The sequence below is a fragment of the Elaeis guineensis genome, chromosome 3 (genome assembly GCF_000442705.2).
Source record: "Elaeis guineensis isolate ETL-2024a chromosome 3, EG11, whole genome shotgun sequence".
Taxonomy (NCBI): Eukaryota; Viridiplantae; Streptophyta; class Magnoliopsida; order Arecales; family Arecaceae; genus Elaeis; species Elaeis guineensis.
Genome location: NC_025995.2, coordinates 73,628,122 through 73,642,669, shown reverse-complemented (window position 1 = coordinate 73,642,669; position 14,548 = coordinate 73,628,122). Strand labels below are relative to the sequence as shown.

Genomic DNA, 14,548 nt, shown 5'->3' with positions numbered 1-14,548 from the left:
GAAGATCAAGCTACAAGTTCGAAGAGATATAGGATAGATGGCTTAATTTTTTTTTTTCTGATAATGATGTTTGAGTTCAAACTCATAATGATTCTATTGTTATCTCAATGACAATAGTAAATTATGATGTAAAAAAGATCCTTGTTGATAATGAAAGCTCAGATGATATCTTATTTTATGATACTTTCTAACATGTGAAACTGCCATCTGATTAGCTAAAGTGAGTAAACACTACTTTACTCGAATTCTCAGAAGATTCTATAGCAGTTGGAGAGATCACTTTACTAGTGACCATCGAAGCAAAATCTTATCAAAAGATTGTGCATCTGACTTTTCTCATCATCCAAGTACCTTCAGCTAACAATATGATTCTCAGACAACCAAGACTCAATGCCCTTCAAGCAATCATCTCCACCTACTATTTGCTAGTATGGTTCCTATTGGAGGGTGATTTTGTACTAGCTGAAGATGTGAGGTGGATGAAGACACGTAGTAAGAAAGATTGACCTTCAGCCCCCATAAATCTTCAAAATCTCGAAAATAAATGATGACAAGTAGATAAGAAAGAAATAACAAATAAATCTATTCAGATAAGGGAATGATAATAATCGAATCTCATCTGATATGTCAAGGCTAACTGTATGATTCTCCTTCTCATGGTTCCTCAGCCTTACCTATAAATAAAGGCCCATAAGAGACCCTCAAGGTATAAAATCTCCTCTCTACCATCTCGCTTACTCCTTCCTTCTATTGTCCAGAATTATAATTTGAGTATTAAAGGGCCCCATCGGAGTCATATTTGATCAAAAATTTTTCTTATAGATCCTACCGTCATCAATATGCCGTCGCTGTCTAACTCCAGTCAATCCAACCACAAGATGAATTTCTGCAACAACAGAATGACGCTAGAGAAAAAGTCTACACCCCTTTATGGGAAGGAGCAAATATTCAATAGAAGGAGTTTCATCATACTATTTCAACATTGAACAAATCTGATCATTTGCAGAATGGTCAAATACAAATCAAGACCAACCATCTGCAAATCAGTCGATGTCGATCAAATCTGACTACCTTCAAATCAGCCATATGTCGATCAAATCAGATCAGATCAGTTGATGCATCCTCCCTCGGGACTATCTTAGTTGGGCTCAAAACTAAAGGACTCCAAATAAGGAAGGAGATCACAACTTCCAAATAAAGAAGACTATAGGAATCCCTTAATTCTTGGATCATTTTTGCTTCCTTGTTTATATTCAAAATTTTAAATTTGAATTCTTAGTAGGATCTAGATAAGGAAAGAGGATCTAAATAAGGACACAACCAATATCTACATAAAAAAGGAGGATCCAAAAAAGGAAGGGAGCAAGGACATTCCAAGAGAATGGGCTTAAGAGGGAGAGATGCTAATGATTCAAAAACCTTTATGGTAAAAGGCTCTTAGGCCCTCATTTATTATTCCATGTTATCTTTCTTGTAGAACCGTGGATCCTTGAGCACATGAGCCGAGGTGAAATCCAAGGTTGTGCCAAAATGAAACCCAAAATTAGGTCAAGATGAAGCTCCAACCTGAGCCAAGATTATGGCCAAGCCGAGGCCACAATCCTCTCCCAATAAGAGATTCTGAAGTCTCCCCTATTCGCACCTGACGTGGGCAATAATTTCTTTCATTTCATCCCTCACCAGTGACCCTTGAACCTAGTGCATACAATGATTTCCACCCCTTATGTCACCCCTTAACAGGTGATGTAAAAAAGAGAGAGAGAGAGAGAGAGAGAAGAAAGGAGAGAGAGAAAGGAATAAGGGGGAGTAGGGTGGGAGATAGGGGTGAGGATCCTGCATGGGACGTCGAGGGGAAACCCAACCATCCTACCTCGCCACCCTGCTGTGTGCACATGCCTTGCACATTGGATGGCCCTGAAGACCTCTCATGCATCTAGCCTTCACCGATCTCTCCAAGCTCCCGAATTTGAGCCCCCCACCAACGGTGCCGATCTCTCCAAACTCCTGAATCTGGCCTTCACCTATCTCTCCAAGCTCTTAGATCTGAGCCCCCCACTGACGGTGTTGATCTCTCCAAGCTCCCGAATCTAAACCCCCCACTAACGGTGCCAATCTCTCCAAGCTTCCTGATCCAAGCCCCTCCATGCATCTAGCTTCCAACGAGGTCAAGGTCAGCAAATATGGGCTCGAGGCCCACCGACGCACCCACATGCAACTCCAGATGATGTTGAAGCCACCCGTGGAGGCTCTAAAGTGTCTACACATGTGTCTCACCTCCAGCCATGTTGAAACCACCCACAGTCAGGTCTGGCCTTGCTGGACTTGTGGACCCGATCTCCCCCATGCACACAATCCTCCTTTGATGGTGTGGCACCCATTCGTGCCTCCCCTCCATTGGCTTCGATCCTTCTCAGATCCAGGCATCCAGAATCGCCCCACTCGCACGATGACAAGCCTCTTGGAATCTGAGCTTCGACGCTCCGAGGCCATCTTCTAACATCATCGCACTTCTCTTACATGCCCACAGCGGACCCGAAGCAAGCCCTACCTCTATTAGCATCGAAATCATCCATGGGAGGCTCTGAACTCGATCTCCCCTGCTCGCACCTCGACCAGATGCCGATCTCCCTTAGGTCCGTGATCGATGGCACCAGAGTCGCCTGTGAGTGATTTTGAAGTCTCCCTCACACATGCAATGCATCCTCTACTGACATTGAAGCTGCCTATGAGAAGCTGCAAAGTCCATGCAGCTCCAAGGTCTCCACGCACTTGACAAGGCCGACCTCACCCCTGTAGGCTGTTGCAGTCATCATGCTTGCCAAGGCAGACGAAGACATGAAGTGGGAAAGGTTGACCTTCAACCCCCACAAATCTTCAAAATTTGAAGAATAAATGATGACAAGCAGATAAAAAAGAAATAACAAACAAATCTCTCCAGATAAGGGAAGGATAATGATCGAATCTCATTGATAAATCAAGGCTAACTGTTTGACTCTCCTTCTCAGGGCTCTTTAGCCTCGCTTATAAATAAAGGCTCATAAGAGATCCTCAAGGTATAAAATTTTCTCTCTTCCATCTTACTCACTTCTTCTTCTGTTGTTCAAAATTCTAACTTGAGCATCTAAGGGTCTCCATCGAAGCCACATCCAGTCGAAGATTTTTCTTGCAGGTCTACCGTCACTGTCCAATTTCAGTAAATCTGACCTCAGGATAAATTTCTACCATAATATTTCGTAACTCAAAATGACGTCGGCGAGATCCAAGGAGATCAGATGTTGGCCCAACAATATTTTCTTGCAACCATCAAGGAGAAGAAGTCACTAGAGGCCTTGCTAATTGAAAATCATAGGGAAGACTTGAGAGAATATCAAGGAGAACCAGTCGAGGGGCTCGTCATCATTCGCTTTGAGGATAACCTGACCCAAACAATTCAAATTAGCTCCCAACTAATAACCAACCAAAGAGATCAGCTGATGACCTTTTTATGGGTGAATGAGGACATCTTTGTCTGATTAGCATCAGCCATGCCAAATATTTCATCTGATATCATTGTTCATAAACTAAATATGGATCTAAATCATCGACCAATGTGGCTAAAGAAATGAAGTTTCACCCCAAAGTGGCAACGAGCTATCGATGAGGAAGTCGACAAACTGATGGTAGCAGGATTCATCCAAGAAGCACAAGCTCCAAAGTGAATTTTTAATGTCGTCATGATCAGAAAGGTTATGACAAGTAGAAAATCTGTATCGACTATATCGATCTTAATAAAACCTACCCAAAGGATAGATTTTTACTCTCAAAGATTGATCAACTTGTCGATGCCACCTTAGGACATTAATTATTGAGCTTCATGGATGCCTTCTCAGAATACAATCAGATTCAAATAGCACCTAAGGATGAGGAGAAGACCACATTCATAACTGATAAAGATTTATATTATTACAAAATAATATCTTTTTATTTAAAGAATGCAAGTGCAACATATCAATTCCTCATCAACAAAGTGTTCAAACATCAGATTGACTGTAACATGAAAGTCTATATCGATGATATGCTTGTCTAAAGTGCAAAAGCAGATCGGTATATTGCTAATCTAGAGAAAGCATTCAACTAATCACGCTAGCATCATATGAAGCTCAACACAAATAAATGCATCTTTAAAGTCATTTTAGAAAAGTTTCTCAATTTTATAGTGATCGGTGAGGGATTGAAGCTCATCCAAAAAAGATTTGAGCCCTCCTCAATATGAAGCATCCGAGCACCAGGTGGGATATCCAAAGCTTATCGATCTAAGTTATAGCTCTTAGCCGATTCATTTCCAAGTTGGTTGAAAAATACCTTTCTTTCTTCTAGGTGATAAGGTAGATAAAGACTTTTGAATGGTTAAAGGAGTGTCAAACTACTTTAGAAAGTCTTAAACAGTACCTTAGAGCCCCTCACTTCTTTCTAAGCCAGAAGAAGGTGAGCAATTATTTTTATATTTGGCTGCTTCACTCAAACCAATTAGTTTGGTTCTAGTTCGAGAAGATGTAGAGATCCAAAAGCTGTTCTACTGTATGAGCATGATTCTTTGGGATATGGAAATGAGATATTCCAAAGTCAAAAAAGTGGTCTACATGCTCCTTACTTCTGTGCGGCGTCTCTAACCTTACTTTCACGCCCACTCAATGGTCATCCTAATTGATCAAACCTTTAAAGGCAATTCTCCAAAAGATCGATATTTTTGGATGTATGACAAAATAGATAATAAAGCTTGAAAAATTCGACATCTGCTTTCAGCCTCAACCTGAAATGAAGGCTCAAGTGCTAGCTAACTTTCTTATGGAATGCACTATCCAAGAAGAAGAACAGCCCTTAACAAGATCTAAGGGCCCATTCTTAACAAGATTTGAGGACGTCAAAGAACTGCCCTCAACAAGATCCGAGGGCCATCCTTTACAAGATCTGAGGATGTGAGGATCTATCCTCCACAAGATCCGAGGGCACCAAAAAGTTTTTCCATTAGATTCTACATATCGATGGAGTCTCGAACATTCGAGGATGTGGTGTCGGGTTCATTCTTATCAGTCTAGATGGAGTCATAATGGAGTACGCCTTCTGATTCAACTTCAAAATCTCAAATAAGGAGGCCAAGTATGAAGTTCTTATCACTAGACTCTAACTTGCAAAAGAACTCAAGAAAAAAAGATCTCAAGGTCTTCTCTGACTCGTAGCTTATGATTGGACAAGTTTGGTGTGAGTATAAAGCCAAGATTCCATAATGGCGAAGTACAATAAAAGCTTAAGGAAATATCGACAATCTACAGAACTCTAGAGATCCAGTAGATTTTTAGATTGGAAAATGTCTAAGCTAATGCACTTTCTCATCTCGCCACATTGGGGTGGACTAAGCATAATTGAACATCTAGAGGTTCAGAGTATTGATAAGCCCATGGTGTTTTAGGTCGAACATGAGCTGAGTTGAATGGATCCCATCATCAACTACTTAGTCAAGGGAGGGTTACCTTCTGACCTTGTTCAATCTCAGGCAATCAAAACAAGCACCATGATACATATACCTTGATGAAAGACTTTACAAAAAACCTTCTCTCTACCTCTACTCCATTGTCTACATCCCTCCGAAGTAGATTATGCTCTTTAGAAGGTATGAAAGAATCTACAGCAACCACTTGGGGGTTAAGTCTCTAGCCTGCAAGATTATCTGACAGAGATACTATTGGCCGACCCTGCGAAAGGGGGTGATTGAGCTCATCAAATGATATGAGCAGTACCAAAAATATGTTGACATCTAGAGAAGGCCGACAACTGAGCTCACATCAATTGTTGCTCTGTGCCCTTTCGTAATATAGGGAATCAACATCCTTGAACTATCCTAATAAGCAATTGAATAAAGAAAGTTCTTAATCATAACAATCGACTACTTCACCAAATAGGTTGAAGCCGAGCCCTTGGCACAAATTATCAAGACAAAAGCTCAGAATTTTATGTAGAAGTCGATCATTTATTGATCTGAGCTTTCACGAGCTATCATCATTGACAATAGGCACTAATTTGATAACTAGAAATTCAAAAAATTCTACTTAGAACCCACATCGACCAGAAGCTCACCTCGATTGGACATTCATAGTCTAATAGAGAGGTCGAGATGAGCAATCGCACCATTCTGTAAAGATTAAAACTCAGACTCAACTGAAGGGAATGTGTATAGAAGAACTGTACAACGTCCTATGGGTATACTGAATAATAACTAGAAAAACTCTCTTCAACCTCGCTTTTGGAGCTGAGGTAGTTATTATAATCGAAATTAGAATAACATCGACTAGACTCAAGCTTTACGCTGAACAAGAAAATATTAATCAACTTCGAACAAACTTTAATTTATTCGAAGAAATAAGAAAAAGAGCTCATATCAGAATGGTCTCATACCAGCAATGAGTAACCCGCTACTACAATACCCAAGTTAGAGCAAAATTTTTTCAATCCGGTGATCTCATCCTTAGATGAGCTGAAGTAGTGTCCAAACCCACAGAATAAAGCAAATTGGCTCCAAATTGGGAGGGACCATACCAGATTGCAGAAGCGATCCAATCTGGAACGTACAAGCTGGAGACCCTTAATGGCACTCCAATTCATCGAATGTGGAACTCCGAGAATCTTTGGATGTACTAGTAATAAGGGGTGTAATTACTTCAATCATATCAATAAAATCATTTTTTTCTCAAGATTTTTATAAGTCAAAATGTCGAACAAGAACCGACGATAAATCATGCATCCTTAGCAACTAAGTGGGTATAACCCTTTGCCATATGAACCTCCAGAGATATCTTAGCTCCGACCGAGACCACTGGAATTATATTCGAATAAGATGATGACAACAAAGATTATGGGATATTCAGACATCAAATTAAACTTTGACGACTGGATCGAAGGATCAATCCCTCAGAGATATCTCAGCTTTGACAGAGATCTCCAAAATTTTATTCAACATGGCACCAATAGTTTGGAGATATCCTGGCCAAAGCTAGAACCTCCATAAATGAGATTCTCAAAATTGATTCGGAGACATGACTGAAGTCATCAACTTGGCAAATTCTGCCTAATTATGTCGAGACAAACTTCAAAAATCTTCATTATAAAAACATAACTCCGAGAATAGCCACCATTCGAAAAGAATAAATTTCGAATAAGACAGATGATGAGCTGACATCCTAACCCAAGTTAGGACCTCCACAACCGAAGGTCTCAAAAAGAATCCAACAACAAATTTCAAAGTCCAAAATCAACCAACAAAAATGACTTAGCGAGAATATTGCCAAAAAGTCAATTTGGAATAAGTCTCTAAAATCTTCTCGGGCTATGAACAAATTTGACCTATACCTTGATAGAGCTCAAATCTATCTAGAACTAACGACTATGGAGATTCTAATGACTAAAGTTAGAATAGACTTCGGCAAGCCAATAAGCATCAATAGCATGAAAAAGAGAACACCCAAATGTAAGGTAAAATTGATGAAAATATACTTTTCATTAACTAAAGTTTTTATTTATAGAAAAGACACCAGAAAGAAGGCACCGAAAAGCAAGTACAATAAAGAATGAAGGCCTAATCTTCATTCGAAGAGAATGCCCCAACCTTCTGATCACTGTTGCTGGAGCAAAAATGCCTAAGGTCTAGTTTTGAGACCATAAGCATTAGATAGGCCTTGTAGTCTTTAAAACCCTAAATAAAAGCAGCAGCGGAGGCATCGACAACCTCCTTCAAAGGCTGTTGAAGCCATGTATTCTTCAATGTAGCAATCCCGGACCATAGCAGGAATCCATAGTGAGAAAGCGGGGACCCTACCACTACCTTCGGGTAAGGGAGTGTTCACCCAAGCCTTATAGGGAAAGATCGAGCCTGACTTGATGGAGGGGCCTATGATGACCCCAAGACAATCGAGATAGCAGCGGCAGGGGGTTCCAATTCAGCAGTCCTCACCCTCTTGAATGTAGACCCCCGTGAAAAGAAGCCATCTTCTTCTTCACCATCTACTTCACAAACCATGGCTTCATGGTTGACAAAAGAAGAAACGCTCTCTGATAAGCACTGCAACAAAAAAGATGGCAAGCGGATGGGATGGCAAAATTCCATCAAGCAGCAAGTCTATTTATACAGGTCTTGAGCAGTGTAGATCCAATCATTAAAATGCTAGATCATTCCATGTGGTCAACTCTGAAGTAACAAATCTCTGCGGTCCTTCAGTCCTATGAAATAATTTGCAAGGAACACCTTGGAACTCCTCACGACCCACCATGTGGCAAGTCTAGATAGGTCCAAGAGCAGTTCCTAGAATTAATTCTCGCGAGAACAATACAAAGCACCCAACAATATCTAATTTATTGGACCATAACTGTCGACTCCTAACCTTCGAAGCCAGAATAATGACTTGCCTCAAGTTGCCTATCCTTCATAAATTCATTGAGGTTCATGATGCATAGAATCTCTTTGAATAATCAAGGTGTGATTCACTTAGTGACTTGCCAACTCGACCCCAGATTTCGTGAAGCAACGTGACATTTTACCTAAAAGCCAGACAACTTGGATATGCAACGAGAGCACTTTTCGAAGACTACTACTCCCTTCATTTGAAGTAACCACTTCGAACTAGAAAGTAGGGGATAAGTATTGTGGGGTCATACTATTTCAACCATTATCTTCAAGACTCATCCTCGGATATACTCTTCAGATCGGCTGTGGTACCAAGACGGATTCCAAACAACAAATATCATCCAGATGCCATGGAAATGGAGCACACAACTTCAGTGAACCTCATCCTTGAACACCATCCTTGACTACCTATCGAAGATATCAACACATCGCCGATGACCACGTCTGATGACTTGCTAAGACCGCTATGGATCGAGAAGGAATGATCCCGTCGGCTCTCATTGACCTCCCTGTTTGAATCACTTAGGATGATTTTCTAAGATCGACATTGAGACGAGTGCTTTGGACTAAGATCTTGGCTGTATGCTGACCTCATATCATCTACCTATTCAACCATGTGGGCCATCATCTAAAATCTTCGTTAGAACGTAGCCACTATCTATGACTAACAATCTCCAAATTTTCTATCGTAATGGTTTAACATATCATGATTTAACCTACTAGCCTACATAAGGCCTACTACTTCACCTCTATATACAGAGATAATAAGGAGACCTTATGAAATACTAACATATTCTCTCCTTTCTTTACTGTTCTTAAGCCCAGTTGACTTAAGCATCAGAGGATCTCTATCGGAGAACCTCCAGTAAGTATGGACTTCTTTTGCAAGTCCATCTCAGCATCTCAATGCTCGGATTCCCCTTTGTCATAGGCCATATCAGCATACTCCAGAACCTTGATGCAATATAAATATAGTACAGCTTGCACCATATATATTTGTTATTTGTATACTTTTATGGTAGGGTTACTTAAGAATATAAGAACGATCAGATTTTTTTGGTTTCCACCAACATCTTGCCACTCCTTGATGGTCTTTCTCCGCCCCAACTTCTCCATGGCTAGTGAGTTTATCACAAACCTGTTGCTTGAATATTTACCGACCTCTTAATTTCTATGGGCATGTTAACATCCATCCTTAATTAACTTGTGCATGTGCAAAATGTAAGAATGAGTGTGCATAGAAATATGCACGGTTTGCGTATGAAATCAATTTCACTTTTGTGCAAAATGATAACATATGGTGTTAACACCATAATGAATAAAAGTCGACGTGCCACCAAACCACGAATGGGGTGGTACGTTAAAGATCAAAGATGTGGTTGTACTTGTTAATTTCCCAAAAGATTGCCGACAAATTAATTTCAGTTGATCTTATACTTCATCGCATATCAAATAATAATGAATTTCAAAACTAGTACTGCAGTAGGAGGTTGCATGCATCTTCATAAACTACCAATCTGGCTGGACATTAGGTCTATTTTCTGATGAGTTTTCTTTTTTAAAAAAATGTTTTTCTTAAAGTCTATTTGAGTGAATTATGGGGCATCTAAATTTATTTACTCAAATATCGGTTAGCCTGGGCTAATCAAAGCCATGCATGCTTATCACAACAAAGAACGACATTGAGATGCATCAAGAAATTAAAATTTTAAGATGTTTTAATTTTCACAACAAAGACAACATTCATTATAATCAATGTCTAGCAGTTCTCATAAAATTTACTGAAGCCGAACTACTTCCTTGAGAGGACTTTGATCTTGCTTATGAAACACAGGTAAACGATGATAAACCTAATTTAAACCAGTAACAAAAGCAAGTTTCTTTTGTTTCATGTTTTCTATTCCGTCCTTTATTATCCAACCCCCGACCCCAAAGGTGTTTCCCGGTCGCCTCCCTTTTCGTTCCAAGGAACCCTTTCCTTTGGGTCTCCCATGACCTACAATATTCTCCCAATATACCAACCACCCACACTATCTGGTGGCTGGGGCCTCTCTTCCTTGATAAAGCTTTGATCTAGTGTTTGACTGGTAATAACCCCTGCAACAGTCTCCCTATGTACAACCACCAGCTCCAACTTTACTCATTACCCTTGTCCTTAATTTCCCACCGTCTAAGGAACTCGAAGAAAATGTCCACGTAAATTCCTTCCCACAACCCCCTAGTCAGCCCATACCCAAGCTGTCAGAAATATTCATATGCTCGAACGTTTTAAGATCCCATCCCCAATCACTACCTCATTATTCCTCTCCTCCTCCTCCTCCTCCTCCTCTACAAGCAGCCACTCCGCCTCTTCTGTCCTCCTTCTCCCTCTTAAACATTTTCATCCTACCTTCCTTGCCACGAGAATCAAAAAGCAAGCACTCATCATCAATAACACACCATAAGAAGAAACATAAACAAACAAAAGAAAGAATGCTAAAACTCTTTCTTCTCTTCTTTCTATCCCTCTCTTTACTCCCTTTCATCTCCTGTTCAGATGACTACGAATCCTTCGTGTACGCCGGCTGCTCGGAAACCAAGTACACCCCTGGCTCACCATACCAGTTGAACGTAGAATCTCTTCTCACCTCCTTGTCCAAAGCCGCCGAGTCCTCCACCTACGCCAACGACACCTCCTCCACTGCCTCCTCCGCCGACCCGGCCTATGGTCTCTTTCAGTGCCGCGCTGACCTCCCCATCTCCGACTGCGACTCCTGCATCCGCTCCGCCCTCTCCCAGCTCTCTGCCCTCTGCCCCGCCGCCACCGGTGGCGGCGTCCAGCTCCGCTCCTGCTTCCTCCGCTACGACAAGGAGTCCTTCATCGGCAAGCCCGACAACACTCTCCTCTACAAGCGCTGTGGTGGCGCCGCCGCTGGGGGGTACGCCTCTAACATCTTTGGCATGCGCGACGCCGCGCTCGGCTCGCTTACGACGGCGCCGCCCACTGGTGGGTCGTACCGGGTCGGCGGTGCAGGTTACGTGCAGGCCATGGCACAGTGCGTCGGCGACCTTAGTCCCCAGGAGTGCTCCGACTGCGTGGAATCAGCGGTGGCGCAGGTCAAGGCCGCATGCGGGTTCGCCGTCGGCGCCGACGTTTACCTCGGCAAGTGCTACTTGCAGTACTGGTCCAATGGCGCTTACCCCTCCAGACACGATCACGGTAAGCGGCGTTTCGATCACCGAAGGTGATCGTACCCAAACTAATGATTTAAGACTTGTTTCTATCGTTCGACATTTGATCTTATCTTAGTTTTAGTGTATAGTTTATGTTTTATTAATGCGGTCAATATATTGGTTGAGTGAATAATTTCTGGCTCTCTTTTGGAGGGATAGTTCTCATTAGAAAACCACTTGATAAGATAATTATGAGCTTTAAGAGGGTGGTATGACGACTGTGAATCGAGGAATTTTTCTTCTCTATGATTAGGATAACGTGGAGGTTTTCTTTTAGGTCGAAGGAGTTGCACAAGGACTATATTTTATTTGACTGAGAAGTAAACTTAAACCTGATTCACTCTGTGCTTGTATCGCGCTTTACTTTTCAAGGTTGTTTTAACTATATCCTGGTGAAGTTGGTAAATCATGACGCTTGATGGTTTGAGTTGTTTGCATTTAGGCATAACTCTCTATGAAGATCTTTCTTTGATGTTATATTGCTTTTATAATTTTATAGTGTGTTTGTTATTATAGTTCCTTTAATCTAAGTGTGAGTCCTTATTTATAATCCAATCAATCAGCTAACTGAATTTATTATTGAACTTAGTAGTTTTGATGTTGAAGGGAAAGGAGAAAAGGAAAGGAAACGACTAGGGTTTGAGTTGCATCAATATGAGGATATTGTTTTGATTCGGCACTAAAAAAAGATGAAATTTTGTCATTTAGTTATTCTAGCTAGTTGTGTGATGCATCAGTCCCACCTGCATATATAACCTAGTCTCAAAAAGTTTTATAGTTTTTAAAAATTTTCTTTTTGGCAACTTTCACTTAATTTTGTTTCAATCGAAGCCATGTTTTTAATTATAGTAAATATATATATAAGAGTTATCTCTCGTAGATTCAAATTTTTGATTGTCCTATCTAAAGAATACTATCTTTTTCTTAAGCTCTTCTTTCTTTAGATTTATAGAACAATTCAATCGGACAAAATCGGAAAGAATTATATCTCACATTATATGCATCATATGCTGCAAATGCAAATAATCATCACAATTTTTTCTTATGGTGATGCATCGAGATGAGTGCTTAATGCATAAAGTCTATAGAAATAAATTATTATGATTGGTTACATGTAGTCGTATGATGTATACTGTATATTATAAAATTTCTCTTAAATCTGTCTATGTTTTGGTGGTCCTTCAAAATTTGGCAAGTGGAGAGCAAGAATTTGCTGGCATAACCGGCAAACGATATCTAAGGCGGCCTAAGGGTAGGCAAAGTACCGAATACGGTCGAAGGAAGGCCATACATTGGATGGGTGGCTCTGAAATCTTCCAAGTGTCTTTCTCTCTCTCCCCCCCTCTGTCCGCCCTCAATTGGCACCAAAAGCGAAAGCCCTAATACTGACAAGGCTTGGCATTAAATCAATGGTACGCGTATGCGACACGATTTGGTGGCCAACTTGCAGTTTCCACGTTCCACCAGCTTTTCTGACCAGAAGAAAACCCCATCCAAGGATGCAATAACAGTCGTTTTCCCAAGTCCTGCTGCGAGTGGTTTCCCTTTTCTTTTGAAAAAAGAAAAAAAAGGCAATAACTTCTAAATAGTACTCTGTCCCAACGATATCAAACGCAGAGAAATGAAAAGGATGCCACTATAACCTTTTGGGCTTTTTCCTTTTTCCTGCCATCATAAGTTGCAAGCATGCATGACACTAGATTCAGATGATCTCATTAATTTATTCTCCAATCTCCGTTGCACCAAAAAATTAATGGCACTAGTTTATTTAGTGCTTCGGAATCTGATCTCCATTATTGCATCTTTTTTTCTCCAACTTTTAAAATTACAAAAAGTGCTTTTAGCCTGAAGTTTCTTTTGGAATAAAAAATCAGGAGCCACCAAAGAAGATTGATGGTTAAAAGTATGATTATTATTTTTTTGATGGCCTGAATGAATCAAACCATAGTATAGAAATATTCATAGAAATTAGAAAATAAAATATTTAATAATTGAATCGGCATATTTTTTGAAGTAATAAAGATCAAATATATCACGTTCAATATCCCACAATTAGCCACTAAAACTTATTCAGTATGCCTTGTTGTAGATCTAAATCTTTGAAAATATATAAGTAGTATCAGGTACTTTTACCAATTCATTTACTTTCTCTTTTGCCCTTCCATTCAGTTGATGAGACTGGAAAAACACTGGCTATCATTATTGGAATCTTGGCTGCGGTCGCCCTCATACTTGTGTTCCTCTCCTTCATCAGACGAGCTGGAAGCAGGGGTTTATACTCATTCTTTTATTCAATTTCACTTATGCATCCTTGGACTAAAATATCATTTATTTGAAATTCTTACCAATTTCTTTCTCTATCGTCCAACTGCAGGCAAATACTAACGGAAATGCGGTAGCTTTGTTCTGACATCGTCCGTGGCAATTGCTTTAGGGGCTTTGTCTCAATCCCTTTTTTTTTTTTTCCCCTCTTTATTTTCTTTATATCAATCTAGCTTTATGGGGTTCTTTTTATAATAGTCCCTCAAAGAAGAGCGAAGCCTTTTAAAAGGGAGAGGGGCGTTGGATGAGAAGGGAATGTTTTCCTTGAAGTAGGTGGGAAAGTCGTCAAAACGGAAGAAAGGAGAAGATTCCAAACGCCCCCCCACCAAGGGATGTCATGTATAAATAAACTGCAAATGGTAGCTCCTTCTAATTATTCGTTCATGTCTACCATGGTACTTTTCTAGGTTTTATGGTGTGTTGTCCATTATGCTCTTCTCTTGGTGGGTTGTTTGTGGAAGGGTGCAAGTATTGGTGACTTGAATTTATGTACATGAGGGTTGCTTTAGATTATAAAAAAAATATGTTTGTTTGTTGTCAATTTTATTGATTGTGGTGCATTTGTTCACCAACTCAATTATT

General features: G+C 40.3%; 1 protein-coding gene across 2 annotated transcripts; it reads left to right on the top strand.

The window, feature by feature from the left end:
• Nucleotides 1–10,539: 10,539 nt before the first annotated feature.
• Nucleotides 10,540–14,207, top strand: LOC105034076 (plasmodesmata-located protein 7). 2 transcript variants are annotated; one of them, XM_010909100.4, is made up of 3 exons: nt 10,680–11,630; nt 13,814–13,915; nt 14,019–14,207. In XM_010909100.4, exons 1-3 carry the CDS (start codon nt 10,904–10,906, stop codon nt 14,027–14,029), a joined length of 840 nt encoding a protein of 279 aa, XP_010907402.2. In that variant the 5' UTR covers nt 10,680–10,903; the 3' UTR covers nt 14,030–14,207. The 2 variants fall into 2 exon arrangements, with proteins under 2 accessions (XP_073109911.1, XP_010907402.2); XM_073253810.1 differs by lacking the exon at nt 14,019–14,207 and having other exon boundaries at nt 10,540–11,630; nt 13,814–14,012.
• The last annotated feature ends 341 nt before the right edge of the window (nt 14,208–14,548 follow it).